This window comes from Cyprinus carpio, chromosome A23 (genome assembly GCF_018340385.1).
Source record: "Cyprinus carpio isolate SPL01 chromosome A23, ASM1834038v1, whole genome shotgun sequence".
Lineage (NCBI taxonomy): Eukaryota > Metazoa > Chordata > Actinopteri > Cypriniformes > Cyprinidae > Cyprinus > Cyprinus carpio.
The window spans coordinates 12,014,326-12,030,554 of NC_056594.1; the positions used below are offsets into that span (position 1 = coordinate 12,014,326).

Below are 16,229 nucleotides of genomic sequence, written 5' to 3' on the forward strand. Positions count from 1 at the left end.
TCATCAGTCCTAAAGCACTTAACCTGAAGGGGGGTCGGTATCCTCAACCAAAATCAATATTTGATGTACTGTACGGTATATGGCCATGTGCTGAGTACATATAGACTAATAGGTATTAGAGTGAGGACTGAGTAAGGAAAGAAGGATTAGGGTAATTGTGTTTTATCTGCTGTGGTCTTTAGTGGATTGCACCAAGGACACACACACACACGCACACATGCGCACAATAGACAGAGAGATAGAGAGACCTCTCCAGTGACCTCTACTATGTAGATAGCAGTGAACTAGAGTGGAACAGGCTCTTGCACTGTGCTAACAGATAAAGATCAGATTTGAAAATCACATTTATGAAGCAGAACTCCCTTTGAATTATTCAAATAGAAGAATGGTCTTAAAACATCATAAAAAACACTTTTAAATGTATTTTTTAGCAAAATGAATATAATTAATAGGAATGTGATGCCTAAGTTTGTTTAAAGTTATTAAAAATGATTTGAACTTATTTAGACAAATAAGTATTGAATTCTAATGTTGGCCATTTAATTGATTATCAGCCATTAAAATACTAATTTACTGGTATCAGCCAGAATTTTAATAAAGGAGCATCCCTATTTTTATTTTATTTAACTTTACTTTATGACATAAACCAAAAGGTTAGGTTGTTCATAATAAATGAATGACAATAGCATTAGTGTCAAAGGCTTTTTATTACACACCAGTTAAGTTAAATACATGTTTCAAAACAGTAAAATGTTATAAATATTACTGAGTAAACCACATTTATAATTATTTTCGCAATTATAAAATGACATTATAGTAAAATGTCAGCTGGCTGACACATTTCCACAGTCGCAAGGTATGGCCTGTTTTATTGCCCAGCATTAATTGCTGTCGTTTTCATCAAGGTAGTATTAAACTGCAGTTGAGGCAAACATAACCATCTGTTTCTTTAGACTTGTTTGGATTAGGATCAGTTATAGCAGAGCAGCAAAATGGACCATTTGAATCTGGCAGATTGACAGTGATTTGATTTGGACATCTGTCAGATGAAGCCCATGGGCTGTAGGAAACCAAGAAGAGTCATATGAGAAGGAATCTCAAAAATTGAGTTGCTAACAACAAAACTACTAGATTGATTAACATTCAGTGGAAATCAAGATTGGAATCCCACCATATGGTTTTTGGGTAGGAATTGACTGTAGATATTGAACGAACAGCTTCATCTGTGTGATAGCTCACACCTGGATGCATTGTCGACAGGCGGTGCGGCTCACCGAGCAGCAGGCCAGTCGGCAGATGTGTTCTCACGTTAAATTATGCTGATGTCATTTCCCATGGGTAATGTCTCTGTTACAGTTACAACAGCACTCCAGCAGACAGCAAGAAGGAAAAATCCCCACTTTCCCAATTTTTTATTTTTATTTTTTTGGTGTGGTGGCGTCACTTTCTATTCTTGAGAGCTGTATGATAGCGTGGTGGAGTAAGGAACTCCTAGCTGTAGGAAACCAGAGCAGATCTGGCTGGAGGTGCAGTTAGGCCATTCTCACTCATAGTCTGCTGGTGGTCTCCACTTCCCTCTTTATCTCCTGCGCTGTCTGGCATCTGTTTTTTCGTGACAGATTTTTGACTGCTTGTGCAGAATAGTGTAATAGGTTGACTGCTTAAGGGTATCTGCTCATAATCATAACAGCCTTATTTATTGACAATAGTCCATACAATAAGACATTTCAGCCAGCTGCTGTGAAGGAATCTCCATGACAAAGAATTATTATGAGGGTTGGAGGTAACTGTTTCTCTTTTGGTTACACCTTTGTTGAAATTTTGATGAAAAGACCGATGAAAAGGGAAAGACATTTGATGTTGGTCCTCTTCACTGGGTTGTCACCTTAAGATAGTTTTGCAGATAGACGGATGGATTTATTGGTAAGTGGATGGGTAGATGGATGGATATTTGAACGGAATTAAGTGTTGAATGATTGGATAGGTGGATAGATGGATGTTTGAGTAGATAAATCAGTGGATAAATAGAAGTAGAGTTGGATAGACAGATAAATGTATGGGCAAGGTGATGGGTATTTGAAGGAACAGATGGATGGATGGATGGATGGATGGACAGACGAATAGATAGATAGATAGATAGATAGATAGATAGATAGATAGATAGATAGATAGATAGACAGATAGACAGACAGATGGTTAAATGCTTAGAGGGAATGGATGGACGTATTTTGTTCTCTGGCAAAAAATAGAATCCGAAACTTCACTGAAAACACATGAAAGTGAATATTTTTTGAATTTCTTGTAGCTTCCACTTAAATAACCAACCACTCTTTTAAAATACATGAAGTATCACTCTATGTTTTACTCCAATCCCTTCAATCCTGAAATCAGCACACATGCGTCATATCAGATACATGGTACAAGGAACAAGCAGAAGCTGATAAAAAACCCTTGAAGCTGCTCATCGTGAAAGTGTGGGAAGTGCAGAGAGTTTGTGGTTGTTTCTTAATGGAAGTTGCTAGCTGAGAGAGCACACCGAGAGAGATGTTAACCTTCTGAGATAGCATGCACATTAAAGATGCATTACAGAGCGCTTTGAAGTCAAATTAGGTCTTATTCGAGTCATGACAGAGGGTGTGAGAATCGACCGGATCTTCTTATTATTTGATGGGGATTTCAGATCATTGTAGCCTGCATGAATGTCAGTAGATGGCCAATTGTCTTTGCTAAATGCATTTCTTAGTCTACGTGTCAGTCTAAACGGAGATTAATGGCCCTCGAGGAGTGTGGCTGTTGTTTAGGGGTGCAGCACCACAGTTGGTGAGTGAACCTAGAGCCCTCTGCTGGAGGCCCAGCTGACCCCGTGTTTTCTGCTATGTACATCAGGGGCTCAATTTTTACGGGCCCCCTAAAGTTAGCGAATAGGCTGTGTCCAAAGAGATAAATGACCCCTGATGTGGAACGGAGTATAACCTTGTAAAAATGTAGAAGTGTGTGTGCGCATGACGAGTATCCAGCAAGGGGTGGGTTAAGAAACAAAGCGAATAAATAATTGATAATATGTTCTGCCTTCTTTGTGAAGATGAACTTCCATTGTGTATATGCCAGTCAGTATTGAAGGTGGGGGGTTTTAAAAAGAAGCATTAGCTCTCGGTGCTGTTGACCTCATTATGTGGCTTAGAGCATAAAATAAACATTCATAGGCGAGAAACCTAGTGAAATAATGCTATGGATTACAAACACATTTCCCACTGATCTTTTGCCAGTATATTCATTTTCACTTCTACTGAATATTCATTTTTGCTAATTTTTGCTTTTATTTTTCACAGTGTGACAGATGAATAAAAGCATGGCATGGTGTCACGAGAAGATTAATTATTATTTATTTATTTTTTTTGCCTGTTGCTTCCAATTGCAAATTTAATTTAATAGAACAATCATTCTGGTTCTGCATTTTTGATTACTGTCATTCTTTATATATCTGTCGGTCTGTCTGTCTATCTTCTATGTGTGTGTGTGTGTGTATATATATATGTATATATATATAGATATATATATATATATAAAAACTGGGGTGCAGTAGAGGATTTGATATAAACAATACAGTTTTTGCATTAGAAATTGTCTATTTTCCTTAAGTTCATAAAAAAATTCTCAAAACCAAGAACAAATCTGTCAGATTCTGTTTTACTCACATTTTTTCCCTTTTTTATTTAAACCACAAAGTTTGCAATTACAATTTAGCACAATTGTTGGCAACCCTCTCCTTTAAATCTCTATCAACTCGAAAGTCTTTGACATGTTTTTGGTCTGGTTGCCCTTTTGTGTTTTCGCTGTCGTTCCAGCCCCAACCCACCCACCCCCCCCAAAACACTAAGTATTCCCAAAAGCTTTTTATTCTCTGTTTCCCCCTCCCTCCCTCACTGCCTCCCCCTTCTCACCCCTCCCAACCCTTTGTTAGAGACAGCCCCTCATCCATTCCCCCTCTCACTGTCTTCTTCATTCGAGGCAGAGAGAAGGAGTCAAGAGCGTCCGTGCCGTAAGGATGCAGAAAACACGCTCTCTGCATTTTTTAACATAACGGAGAGGTGGACTAAGTGTCATCCGCCAGTTTGTTTTCTTTTTTCCTGCTTTTTTCCTCTCAGGCTCCACTCATTTGTGCATGCCGCTCCCTGGCTCTTTGGCTGAGAAGCACTGGCTGAATGCAAGCTTGCGCTGACAGAGTACCTGCTGCCTGGGGGATTTTCTGACATGAATAGCGGTGATCAGAGTATATGTTTTGGCTGGCAATGAACACTTCCTCTGAGGTACAGCTGGAGTGAGTTTAAGCCCAGGACACGAGGAGGAACACCAGAAGAGGAATGGATGCTTGAGAGAGCTTAACAGAGAGAGAAAGAGCTCTAAATAGCTTCTGACTCCAATGAAAAGAAATGAGAACGGAAGAGCCACTTTCCAGAGAGACAAACAACTTGTCTTGAACAACGGGAGTCTTGTCTCAGGAGTTATCTACTAAAAAGGACTGAGGACTATAACAGCACTGTCCAAAGCAGTTGTCTAGTTTGCTTTGCATGTACAGTGGCAATCTCAGCTGTTCCTCGTATCTTGTTTCTGGCCGCCCGGATCAAGGAGCTCGCTTCTACGCTGACAGAAGCATCTGGGTAAAGAGTACTCACCAGACATCGCAACTTTTGAATGTACGGTTCATCCAGAGTGCTTTCCGAAAAAAGAGGGGAGGTCACCATAGAGGACCAGTGTTGAAGGACAGGGGGGTTGAGGAAAAAGACCCTGCTTCTCTGCGGGGCATATGGTCAAGCTTGCCGAAGACAGCTGCTGACTCTCTGTGGGCTAATTATTCATTCATTCAGGAGATTCAGCCTGGGGCAGGGGGGAGAAAAGTTTTGAATTTTACGACCAAAGACAAACCTAGTGTTGCAGTTCTCTGGAGGACTTGGGAAGGGGTCACTCTCCAAAAGTTTGTGTGTTTATGTGTGTGAGAGAGAGGCTAATGACTCCAGTTCCAGCTTGTGGGCAATTGAGCGTTTCCCTGGACAGACGGCTAGCATGATGCCTAGCCACACCCGCAGTGCATCCTGACACATGCCACAACAAGAGCAGCCTGGCATCTTCATGCCGCTGTCAGGCACAGACAGGTGGCAGCACGTCCTGAAAGAAGGGAATTCATTGTGCCATAAAAAATGACAAGCACCCCTTAAGACAAATCAAGAGCCAATTCATTACTAATTCACCAAGCCGTGGAGTTCTGTGCTTGCGGATTTAAAGTACAAAGTGCAGCAGGGATTGTTTGCACTCGCTTGTCTGTGTTTCCAGTCTAGGCCAGGGGTCCAGTGGAGTTTTTGTCAAACACACTCGAAAGAACTCACACTCTGACCTTTCACGACAAACCACCCCTGTGCTTGGGAAAGAAATGGAGGGATTGACGGAGGGTTAAGGACTATAGGACTGGTACCCTTTTAATGTGGCTGTAATTTGGGAACAAAATGCATTGCTTGGAGACTGATGAAAGTATTCGTCTACATTTTTCAGGAAGGAACTGCGATAAGAAGCACCACTGGAGTTTAAGCTGAAGCCATTTTCGGATTTCTTTTGTCTATCCTTCTTCTCTGAGTCTGTTTGGAACGCTTGCCGACTTGGCGTACTTTAGGGAAGGCGCGGAGTGGAGTATGACCAGTTGTCAGTACCCCACGCCGCTCCCAGAGCGGGACCGCATGTACCAGCACAAAGTGTCGCTGGTCGTGCGGTACTTCATGATTCCTTGCAACATCTGTCTCATACTGCTGGCCACTTCGACGCTCGGCTTTGCTGTACTCCTCTTCCTCAATAACTGTAGGTCACAGTTAGTGAAACATGACATGCAGCGTATGTATACATATATATGTGTTTGTGTGTTTGTGTTTGTGCATGACCCCGTAGAGTTTTTGTGGCTTGATAAGTTACAGATTACAGATCCCTTGTGTGCTCTGTAGAGTTTTCTTACAGTGATGCACACTGAGGCAGGGGGGAGACACTTTGACGGATGGATGGTTCAATAAGGATCGATGGCAATCAAAAACTAATCCCTAATGCGTTGGCTTCAATCCCCTGCCTGACAATGAAATGAATAAGGATGACATAGATAAACTGTCCTCATCCTACAAAGTGCTTGAGTGCTCGTGTCTAAAAACACTGCTCGGTGGCATTCTGTCATCCCTGAAGCAGTGGTATTTAGACTGCACAGTGGGATAAAGGGGGCAGATTAGATGCCTTTGGATGTGAAAGCTTGGCATTAGCGTCAGTGCTTACTGTATCTGCTTGAGTGAATCTGCAAACGCTTTGGTGTATAAGGGTGCCCCGCCAGCTGGTGTGTGTTGCTAGATAGTTTTGGCACTGTGCTTACAAAGAAAAGATTGGAGAAGAACCGTGAGCTCTTTTCCTGTTTTAGATGTATTACTATCTCTGTCCTTTTTTATCTGCCTTTTTGCACCATTGCATCCCGGGTTTTCTTATTCTGTGAATTCTCAGTTACATAGAAACGCAATATCTAAGACTACAGTATGATTTCGGAGCTTTTGTATGATTTTGTTGGTACGCACTGCTACAGAAAGAAGTTTAATTGATTAGAAAATGGTCTCGCTGTGCATCAGTGCTGATGTCTCATTAAATTCTTAATGATATTGAAATTTAGATGAATTTTTTACAGGAAGCTTATACAGGGCTTGACACACACACACACACACACACACACATACACACACACATATATATGTATATGGTCTGTTTACAACTTCAGTTCAGTGGCTGTCTTTGGCCGTTCTCCAGTATTAAGTTTGTAAGATGCCATGTGAAATTACACTACAGACACTGGTATGTTGTTGACTGGGCAACAAGGTACCCTACAAAATTTAAATACAATTTTTTGAGGCTTTTTTGTAGGCCCTCAGGCCATCTGAGTAGATATAAACAGTAGATTGTTAAATAGTTACATAGAAGAATATATGTGACTTTGTTCTGTATAGAGACAATATTTTTACACTTTTTTAAGATAGGAATATGTTCAATATTTTTGAAAGAAAGGCCCTGGAAAGGAGAAAACAGTAAGAGGGAGCAAAAAGAGAGCCTTCAGCCCTATGCACCCTCTGTAAACCATTACCTCTATCATTTATCATAATCCTACCTATGCCCTCACTTAAAGAGATCCACAGTGCCTCTACATTAGATCTATATTAAAAGACCGAAAAAGGCCCTTCATGAAATTCTAAAAATGTGCCCTCTCCATCCCTCAATAAAGGAGACTGAGTGTGAGGTTCATTTATAAGCCAACCATGTCGCAAAATCGATTTAATACAGGCAGATTCCATTAGATTTAAACATAAACTCAGTTAGAGCACTCCATCCCTGCTCCTCAAAGAAGAGTAAAAAAAAAACGGGACGGAGTGAAAGGAGTACCATTAACATGGAGAGGTGCATCGTAGCGTTTGAAAGCTTGTTGGAGTGGGATACAGACCAAAGGTTAGTCATTTCCATTTTCATTTAGTAGGCACACATAGAGGCCACACAGGACTAGAGCTGCTCAGCTCCACAACCAAATCCATCAGCCTTTACATACACATCTGCAAACTAGATAATAAAACAGAAAGGAAAAGAGGTTGACAGACACTGAATGAAAACATATGGCTGGCATACGTATATGCACAGAAATGATAACCTGCCTGACAGTTCATGTTGAGGTCTATTTGTGGCCACAAATGGCTGACTGTATCTGTCTTGTCATGCGTTTTACATGCCTATTTATCAAACAAATTATTAATTGCATGTTTGAAATTCCAATATTGATTCAAATTTACATTATATTGTGATATGTGAGGCGTGATTTCAGTATTATAATATTGAGATTTATGTTTAGTTATTCTGCAGTCTTAATCTTGCTTCTTTATCATGTATTCTTAATCACTTCAGTACTTTTTGTAATTATATTCTTGGCTCGTTCTCAGTCTGAATTTTGATTGAATAGAAATAATAGAGTCTGTATTGATATAATGCTACAGTGCGTTTAGTCTACTCCGATTTGCTTTGAATTGTGGTTAATCTCCCTTTTTCCAAAAATATTGTGAATTTTTGCAGAGAATATTGGCTTAGTATAATGTGTATAAAAAATATTGAATTACTTTTCTCCGTCATATATTGAGAAATATAAAAAAAAACAAAAAAAATTATATAAAAATTTAAATTAATGGAAATCATAGTGTTCACTGACCTAATGCTACATTTTGTCTATTTAGAATTTCTCAGATTTAAATTGTAGTTAATTAGTTAAGCTCCATTTTCTTGAAAATATTGTAAATTCTTGGCATGAAGATATTGGTATAGTACAATGAATTAAAATATTGCAATGTATTTCTCCGCCCTTTTTTAAACAGTATTTAACGTTTACATTTTTAAATACTAATTGGCCAAATTTTTCTATAACAGCCATTAAACTGTAAAATTGTCAACTGTCCCTGGGAACCGTTTTCTACTTAGCTGTGCTTGCATATGTAGCAGCTTTGAATAGTCTAACATAAAGAATTGCAATGCTATTGCAGTGTGACCCAAGTATCAATATAATATTGTATCACCAGGTCCCTGCTGATTCCCTTAAAAGAAAAGTTCACCAAAAAGAAAATATATTTTTTAAAGTCAGCGGAGTCCAAACAGCATTGGACTCCTTTGATTTTCATTGTATGAACTAAGACACTGAAACATAAATATCTTATTTTGTGATCCACAGAAGAATCTGTTGTAACACTTTCTATGAAGCTTGATTTATAATACATTATAAGGGTATTCTTAAGGCATTATAATGAATGCATAATGCATTATAAAAATAAAAAAAACGTATAATACGTTGTACCATCTCATGAATATTCATAACAACAGTTATAATACATCATAATAGTTACATATTGTGGTTATAAGTTTAAGAGTATATTTATAACACACAATGAACACCATATTAAATCTACTTCATTTACAGTATAATTGACTGTATCATATCTTGACATTGTTTATTTAAGATCTGCACAGTGTCTTAATACAGCTTGTGAGTGGTTAGATGTTGAGTGCTATTTGAGTGTTTCCTGTGGAGCTAATGTTAATTAATTGATGTGAGCTTAATAATCCAACTGAAAAAAAAATGCAATGTTTTATATGGTTACATTTTATTTTGATGGTTCCCTTAATCAATCGACTATAAGCTACTTTGCAACTACATGCAAACTAACTCTCATTAGTATTAGTATGCTCAACAATGGTGAAATCTAGTATGGTAGAGTAAGTTGGCGTACTTGCAAAGACACTTATAGTCAGTTTATCTGTTGGTTGACCACCTAAATAAAGTGTTAGCATATATTTACAGTAGCAGACATACTAATACTCTAATGACCACTAATTGATGTAATTGTAGAGTTACTTATCAACAGCTGTCTAAAGGGTACCATCAAAATAATACTGATATTACAATAAAAATAGTTTAAAGCAAATGTGTCATATTGCACATTCATCTGATCTGATATTTGATCTTATGTCTGTTTAAGAGAAAAAAAGTTGTTATTATTATTTTTACTACTTATAAGTGGGCTTTGACCGCTTTAAGTAAAGTACTATAAGAAAAATGGCAAGTTATGTGACTTATAATACATTATAACTATGAGAAATATAATCCATTGTAAAAGTGGATGCAACATGTTAATTGTGTTATAAATCATCATAGTCTTAAAAGCTATAACCACAAATAAGAAAATATTATATTAAAACTGTTCTTATGAATATTCATGAGATGATACAACGTATTATAAGGTTTTTTATAATCCATTATGCATTAAGAATACCCTTATAATGTATTATAAATACGGGCTTCATAGAAAGTGTTACTGAATCTGCAAAAAGCTTACAGGTTTACAATAACGTAATAATGGATAGAGATGACACAATTTTAATTTTCGGATGAACTATCTCTTTAAGTGAAGCAAATGTGCTTTACTTGTGAACCTTGTGTTGAATTTCTCAACCGTGTATCATTTACATGTGAAACAAACGTTCCCGTGAGACCCGTTCAGACTGTTGTTTTGTCTTCTACTGCCACTGGACATATAAGAAAGTCGAGCTGTGCTTGGGGTCGTCACAGGCTTATACATTACAGTGTGCGAGCAGTATATATTTTATCTCTATGATACACATCTGTGTGTGTGTGTTATTAACCCTCAGCTATAGTGAGGTTTCCTGGAGGATGAAACTCTGTAACTGTCATGATTGACTCTCGGACCAGTTCAACAGACACTTCATTATTCAAGGAGAGAAGCACAGCAAGCCCCCCCCCCCACCCCTTCCTCGTTCCCTCACACCTCTGTTTTTCTGTCTCTCTCTCTCCCTCTCTCCAGTGCCGGCTCTCCAATCTTCCTCTCGCTCAGTTGTTGACAAGCAATTTGAAGTGAGCCTAAAATTAAACTCTATCCTGGCAGTTGGGGGTGCTGGTGAAGAGAGGAGCAGAGATTCCAGCTCTGGCCCTGTGTGTGTGTGTGTGTGTGTGTGTGTAAGTGCAACTGGCTGGCTGGGCGATTGATGCGATAGTTTTGTGGCTTTGGTTATTCCCGCTTGCAGAAGCATGGTGTTGTAGCTGTACTTTAGCTAGATGGCTTCACACGCGTGTTGTTGAAACGCTGGTTCTGTCAAGAGTAATAAGGTACGCGAGTTCAGTGTTTTCAAAATCACTTCGGTTTGGAGGAAAGTTAGTCTGAGTGGGGTCGCTTCCAACTTCTGTGGCAGTTCTCGTTTTCAGTCAGCGCTGATTTTAATGAGTTTCAGCCCAACACTTTTGGCTGGTTTTGTAGTCTGAATATTTTAACATTTATTAGTGTAAGAGCTTAAAGTGATAGTTCACCCAAAAATGTAAAGTTTGTCATCATTTACTCCCCCTTGTGTCGTTCCAAACCTGTATGACTTCTGTGGAACACAAAAGAAAATATTTAGAAAATTGTCTGAATGTTGTTTTATCCTTACTATGAAAGTCAATTGCATTGAACTGCATTGACTTTCATTGAATGGATAAATCCAGTTAAAACTTTTTTGAAAATACTGTATCTTCTTTTATATTAGTCTTTTGTGGACGTTTGTTGCTTATGCACATTGTATGTATGGAAAGGGACATGCATTATTGTTTTTGTTATCTGTAATTCTCTTGTGAGCTCAAGATAAGTTTTTTTTTTGTTGTTGTTGATTTCTCAAACATATGGAGTTAATTTCTTAACAGATGTTCAGGAGCAGGGCCACGCTCCAAACGATCACCTGACTTCCCGAAACCTCCATGTATCGGGCCACCTCATACCATACTGTTTCTTTCTCTCGGACCCACCCTTCCCTCCCTTTCTCATCCATTCAGCCAACCTTATCCCACATTCTCTTTCTTTCAGGTTGTATCGGGGGTCCTAATTGTCTGGCTTAAATACATGATAGAGATGGTACCCCCACCCTAAATCTCTCAGAGCCATCAATTCTAGATGCCCTGATCAACCTGACCATCATCCCATTTCCTCTACCCCTTCTTCCTCTTTCTACTCTTCCCCAACACTCTGTTCAACTAACAGTTTCATAGCTTGTTTGTGGCATGGTCCTAGCTAGTGAATATTCTATTATGATGCAGATGTTCGTTTCCCTTGAATTGGCTCATAATGAAAATGAAAACACATGTTCAGAGTCTCTATAGTGTTTAAAACAGTAAAGTTGTAGCTTCCTTCACGAATGTCATACAGTTAGACAGGAAAGTGCTTTATCACTGACAGACATTAAAACGTTTCAGCTTCAATGAGTTGCTGAAATAAACTCACATTTTCTCATCCATATTGTAGCAGTATGAGCATAGAAATGGCCAAGAAATAGCAATAGAAAGCAACTTTTGCTGAGATTTTAATAAAATGTCAAAATCAAGAAAGAATTAAGTTGAGATCATGAGAAAAACAACTTCTGTTGTCAAGATCACAAGAGAGTCAAGTCTGTATCTCCAGAAAACAACTTTTGTTTGTGTGTGTGTCAATTTTTGAATTCAACTTCTTGATGTAAAACAAGAAATAAATTCTATATCACAACAACAAAATTTTCTTTATATTAATAATATAAACAATTCTTTATTACTAGTTCAAAAGTTTGGGGTTAGTAAGAATGTTTTTTCTCTATTCTCTTATGTCCTCAAAGGATCAAACATAATTTGTTTGATAAAAAAAATACAATAACATCAATATTATAAAATATAATTACGATCTAAAATTTCAGCAGCCATTAGTGTCTTCAGTGTCATATGATCCTTCATAAAACATACTAATATAAAATCTAAAAAAAAAAAAAATAAATCCAAAAAAAAAAAAAAAAACTATTATATCTATATATATATATATATATATATATATATATATATATATATCTTATTATTATTATTATAATAAAATATAATTACGATCTTCTTTGATTAATAAAAAGTAAAGAAGATCTATTTTCTATTTCAAATGCTTAATAAATCTTCTTTGATTAATAAAAAGTAAAGAAGATCTATTTTCTATTTGAAATGTTTTTTTTTTGTAGATAACACTATAAATGTCTTTACTGTCACTTTTGATCAATTTAATGTGCTTTTGCTGAATAAAAGTATTAATTTTTAAAAAAAAAAAAAAATCTTACTGACTCAAAACTTTTGAACAGTAGTGTATAATATTGAAGTATTATGTTTTATTTCACTGCTGTAGGCTAAGTGCATTACTACAAACAAATTTGACAGCATGTCACGTCACGGATGCTGTCAATAGAGCTCAAGTTGTATTTAACCCGGAATATTCCTTTAATCTCATATTCCAACTGATCTTTCTTAATCTATTCTTTTTGAGATTTAACCTCTGTGAAAGAGTCATGTAGTCCACTGTCCACCCATTCATTCGAAACGACTGCTGACCGCCTGGGACTGTCTGGATGTCTTCCTTTTAACTAATGTGCCTCTCTCTCTTTTCCTCTTCCTCCGCAGATAAACCTGTTCACTTCACACCGGTTCCTCCTCCTGATGGTAAGTCCCATAAGAATTCCCCTGACCAGAGTGTTTTCAACCTGTCCAGATAATGATCTCAGCTCTGGCCTGTTTGCTGTTTGAAGTGGGCGTCCTCGCCTCGTCGCTTCCCACCACCGGCTTGTGTGTAGCCTGTTAACACGGTCCGCAGAGAAGCAGGGAGGGACATCTGCTTTGATGTAGAAATCTCCTGACATCTTGATTTATCTAGACTGGTGGGATGCAGGGTGGCTGACTTCTCCGGCATGCGGCTAAAATTTTCCCACATCCCCCTGGGACGCAGCTTCGTTTATTACTGAAGCTGATTAGCCGATTGCTGTTGCCAAGTTTATGAATATAAATCTCAGTATTAAATGAGGTATTGTTTCTCTTGTTGTCACCATGCACTGAGAGTCATTAATTATACAACAACAATTTATTGGCAAATGACATATCTCTGCCCAGATTAATTGGGAGAAACAGCTGGTTTCCCCATTCTGTTAATGAATATTTATATGCGACAACATGAAATGGGCTTTGGAGGTTACTCCTGAGCTGCTGGCAGTGGAGATGCTTCTCTTTATGAGCTGGAGGGAGCTTCATTATGGACACCGTGGTAAATACTCGAACAAAATAGCTGCGTGTGTGGGTGTAGTTGGTATTAATGTGCCGAAATTACATGTGGTATAATTAATTCCATTGCACACGTGCAAACATTTTTAAAGTTTTCAGTGTGGCTGTTAGCACCGAACCAGACCTGAATGACCAAAGCAGCAGCAAACAAACCGTAATAATACTCTGAAAAAAACAATTCTTTCATCATTACAAAACATTATTATTAATTAATTATTTTTTATATATATTAAAAAAAATATTCTTTAGATTATAAAATATTTAGTCATATTTTATAGACTGATTATGAAGTTTCATTTTAGTTTTAATTTAATAGAGCATTGTCAGTGTTATTTTAGTATTATGTACTATTATAGTTATTTTTTGTATTTTGTATTAGCTTTTATATTTATATTTTCAGTATTTAGTTTAATATTAGTAATTTGGGCTTTTGTAAAAAAAAATTTTTTTTTTATGTGTCTAATTTTAGTACTTCAATTTAAACTTTTGTTTTTCAGTTAGTTGACAAGGCAACATTGTTTTTTAAGTTTCAGTTTATCTATTATTTTATTTTATTTTATTTTATTTCAGCTTTATTCAAGTTAACAAAAACAATTTTTAATGATTTTATTTTATTTTAAACCCTGAACAACGATGACGAGATTAAACACATGCAAAATTAAGCCAAATATTCAAATATAAATGTAATAATATGTGTACTATGTATGTAGACGAAATGTGAGTCTAAATGTATTTTTAAACATTTATTTATTCAGTTTGTTACAGAGAGCACAGAATTTTAAGTTCTGCATTTGCTCCTTATCATGTAATTTTGTTTGTGGTGTGTGTGTATATATCTGATCAATCTCATATATAGGATGTGTTTAAGTGTATTAATTAATTTGTTAGTAAAGCACTTCAGTTCACCAGTATTCATTCACTGTCCATCTTCAGCTCAGACAGGTCAGTTCCTCACATTATTGACTATGATTTGGTTAATATAAAAACAATCATGCTCTTTCTAGATTATTTTTTCCCCCAAAAAAAAATATTGTTAGTGCACAGTTAATCTCGCAATTTTTTTTCTTACTGTTTTCATTAACAGTACGTTTTAATTAAACTCATTTAATTAGCATTGCAATTTATCTTTGTAATTGTTGACCAAAAAACTTTGTTAACAAACACTTTTATCAGTAATTTTGTTGAGATTACAAATGCATTTGAAGAAACAGCTCTGCTGGGTCTAGGCTCAATTTGGGTTTGAGAAAAGGCTTGTGTTAAAAATCAGGCTTTAAGATTTTATTCCCCTGCATCTAGAAAGACTATTATCTCCTTGAAATGCTGTCCATGCAGCACTGCTGGGTAATTATGCCGGATTGATGTTTTGATTAACCTTACTCCTTACCAGGAGATCGGAAACTCATAAAATTTGACTTAAAATGTATACTTCTGATTTGAAGAGAAATAGAGGCAGTATACACTTCTAACTGCTTTTTAATAGAAGTTTAATGACATAAGAGATTGCTTTGAAAACCTGCAGTTCTGAGAGAAATTGCGAGATGCAGAGTGAAGTCTCAAAACTCCATTCCCCCTTTGATGCTTTCCGAACCTTGGGCTATTGATCACACCGCAGATTTTCGATACATGGATGTTTCTTCTTCCCCGCTTGTTTGTTTCTGCTCTAGCCGAGCATATAAAAGCCGTAGCCAGTTCTTAATTACATTTCCGATTGTTCTGTGAGTTCTCAAACGGCCGGTTCTTTATGTGCCAGACCTACACAAGCCCACAGAAAAGCTCTCCTCCAGGCAATCTCATCCCCTGCCCAGCGGCTGCTGTCTTCAGAGGCCATTAAGCGTCAAGGGAGATCGGTTGTCCAATTACACTTCCATCCACAATCCTTCATTGCCATATTAATTCATTACAAGACTGAGATGTACTTATATAAAAGCCTATGCATTAAGAAAATGAGCATTAGAAGGAAAACATGTCCCCCGTTCCAAGGACGTAATGACATTCCCAGACCAAATTATCCACAGATATTTAATTAAACAAAATCACATCACAGACATACAAGTTCCCTGCTATTACAAGCACAATTGAAGTCTTTCCCCTCCAAATGAGAGAAACCAATCCGTATTGAAGTCCCCCCCCCCACATTTGAAGCGTATTTGTATGTTCATCTGCCCATTCCAACTCAATAAAATGAAACCTGACAAAGCAACCTTTAATTAGCATCATTTTGTAGCCCATTTGTTCAATGTCTTTAAGCGGATGTCCTTCAGAGTTTTAGCCGCTCAAGCCGGCATGTGAGCAGCAAACCGGACCCTGCCAGATTCTCAAACTCAGGGCCGTGTTTCCCACACAGAGGTCATTAGTGTAAGATTTGGCAGAGCTTTGTCCCGTAAATTATCTCTGTGGCGTTTTAAAAAGTTGGCTTGAGGAAAACATCTTGCTTTCGATAAAACAAATGTTTGTTTCTTTTCATCAAGCCCACTTACGACGTTGTGTACGCCAAGCGATAAACTTGAGGGGATTCTGTACTTGGAATGCCTTGGTTTGGCCA

The 16,229-nt window shown here is 37.4% G+C and overlaps 1 protein-coding gene across 1 annotated transcript in view; it reads left to right on the forward strand.

The window, feature by feature from the left end:
- The window catches only part of LOC109045062 (agrin), a 267,061-nt gene that overhangs the window by 83,733 nt on the left and 167,099 nt on the right, over positions 1-16,229 (forward strand). The window contains exon 4 of the mRNA XM_042713167.1: positions 13,037-13,075. Coding sequence (XP_042569101.1) covers positions 13,037-13,075 — 39 coding nt within the window. The remainder of the gene's footprint in view (positions 1-13,036; positions 13,076-16,229) is intronic.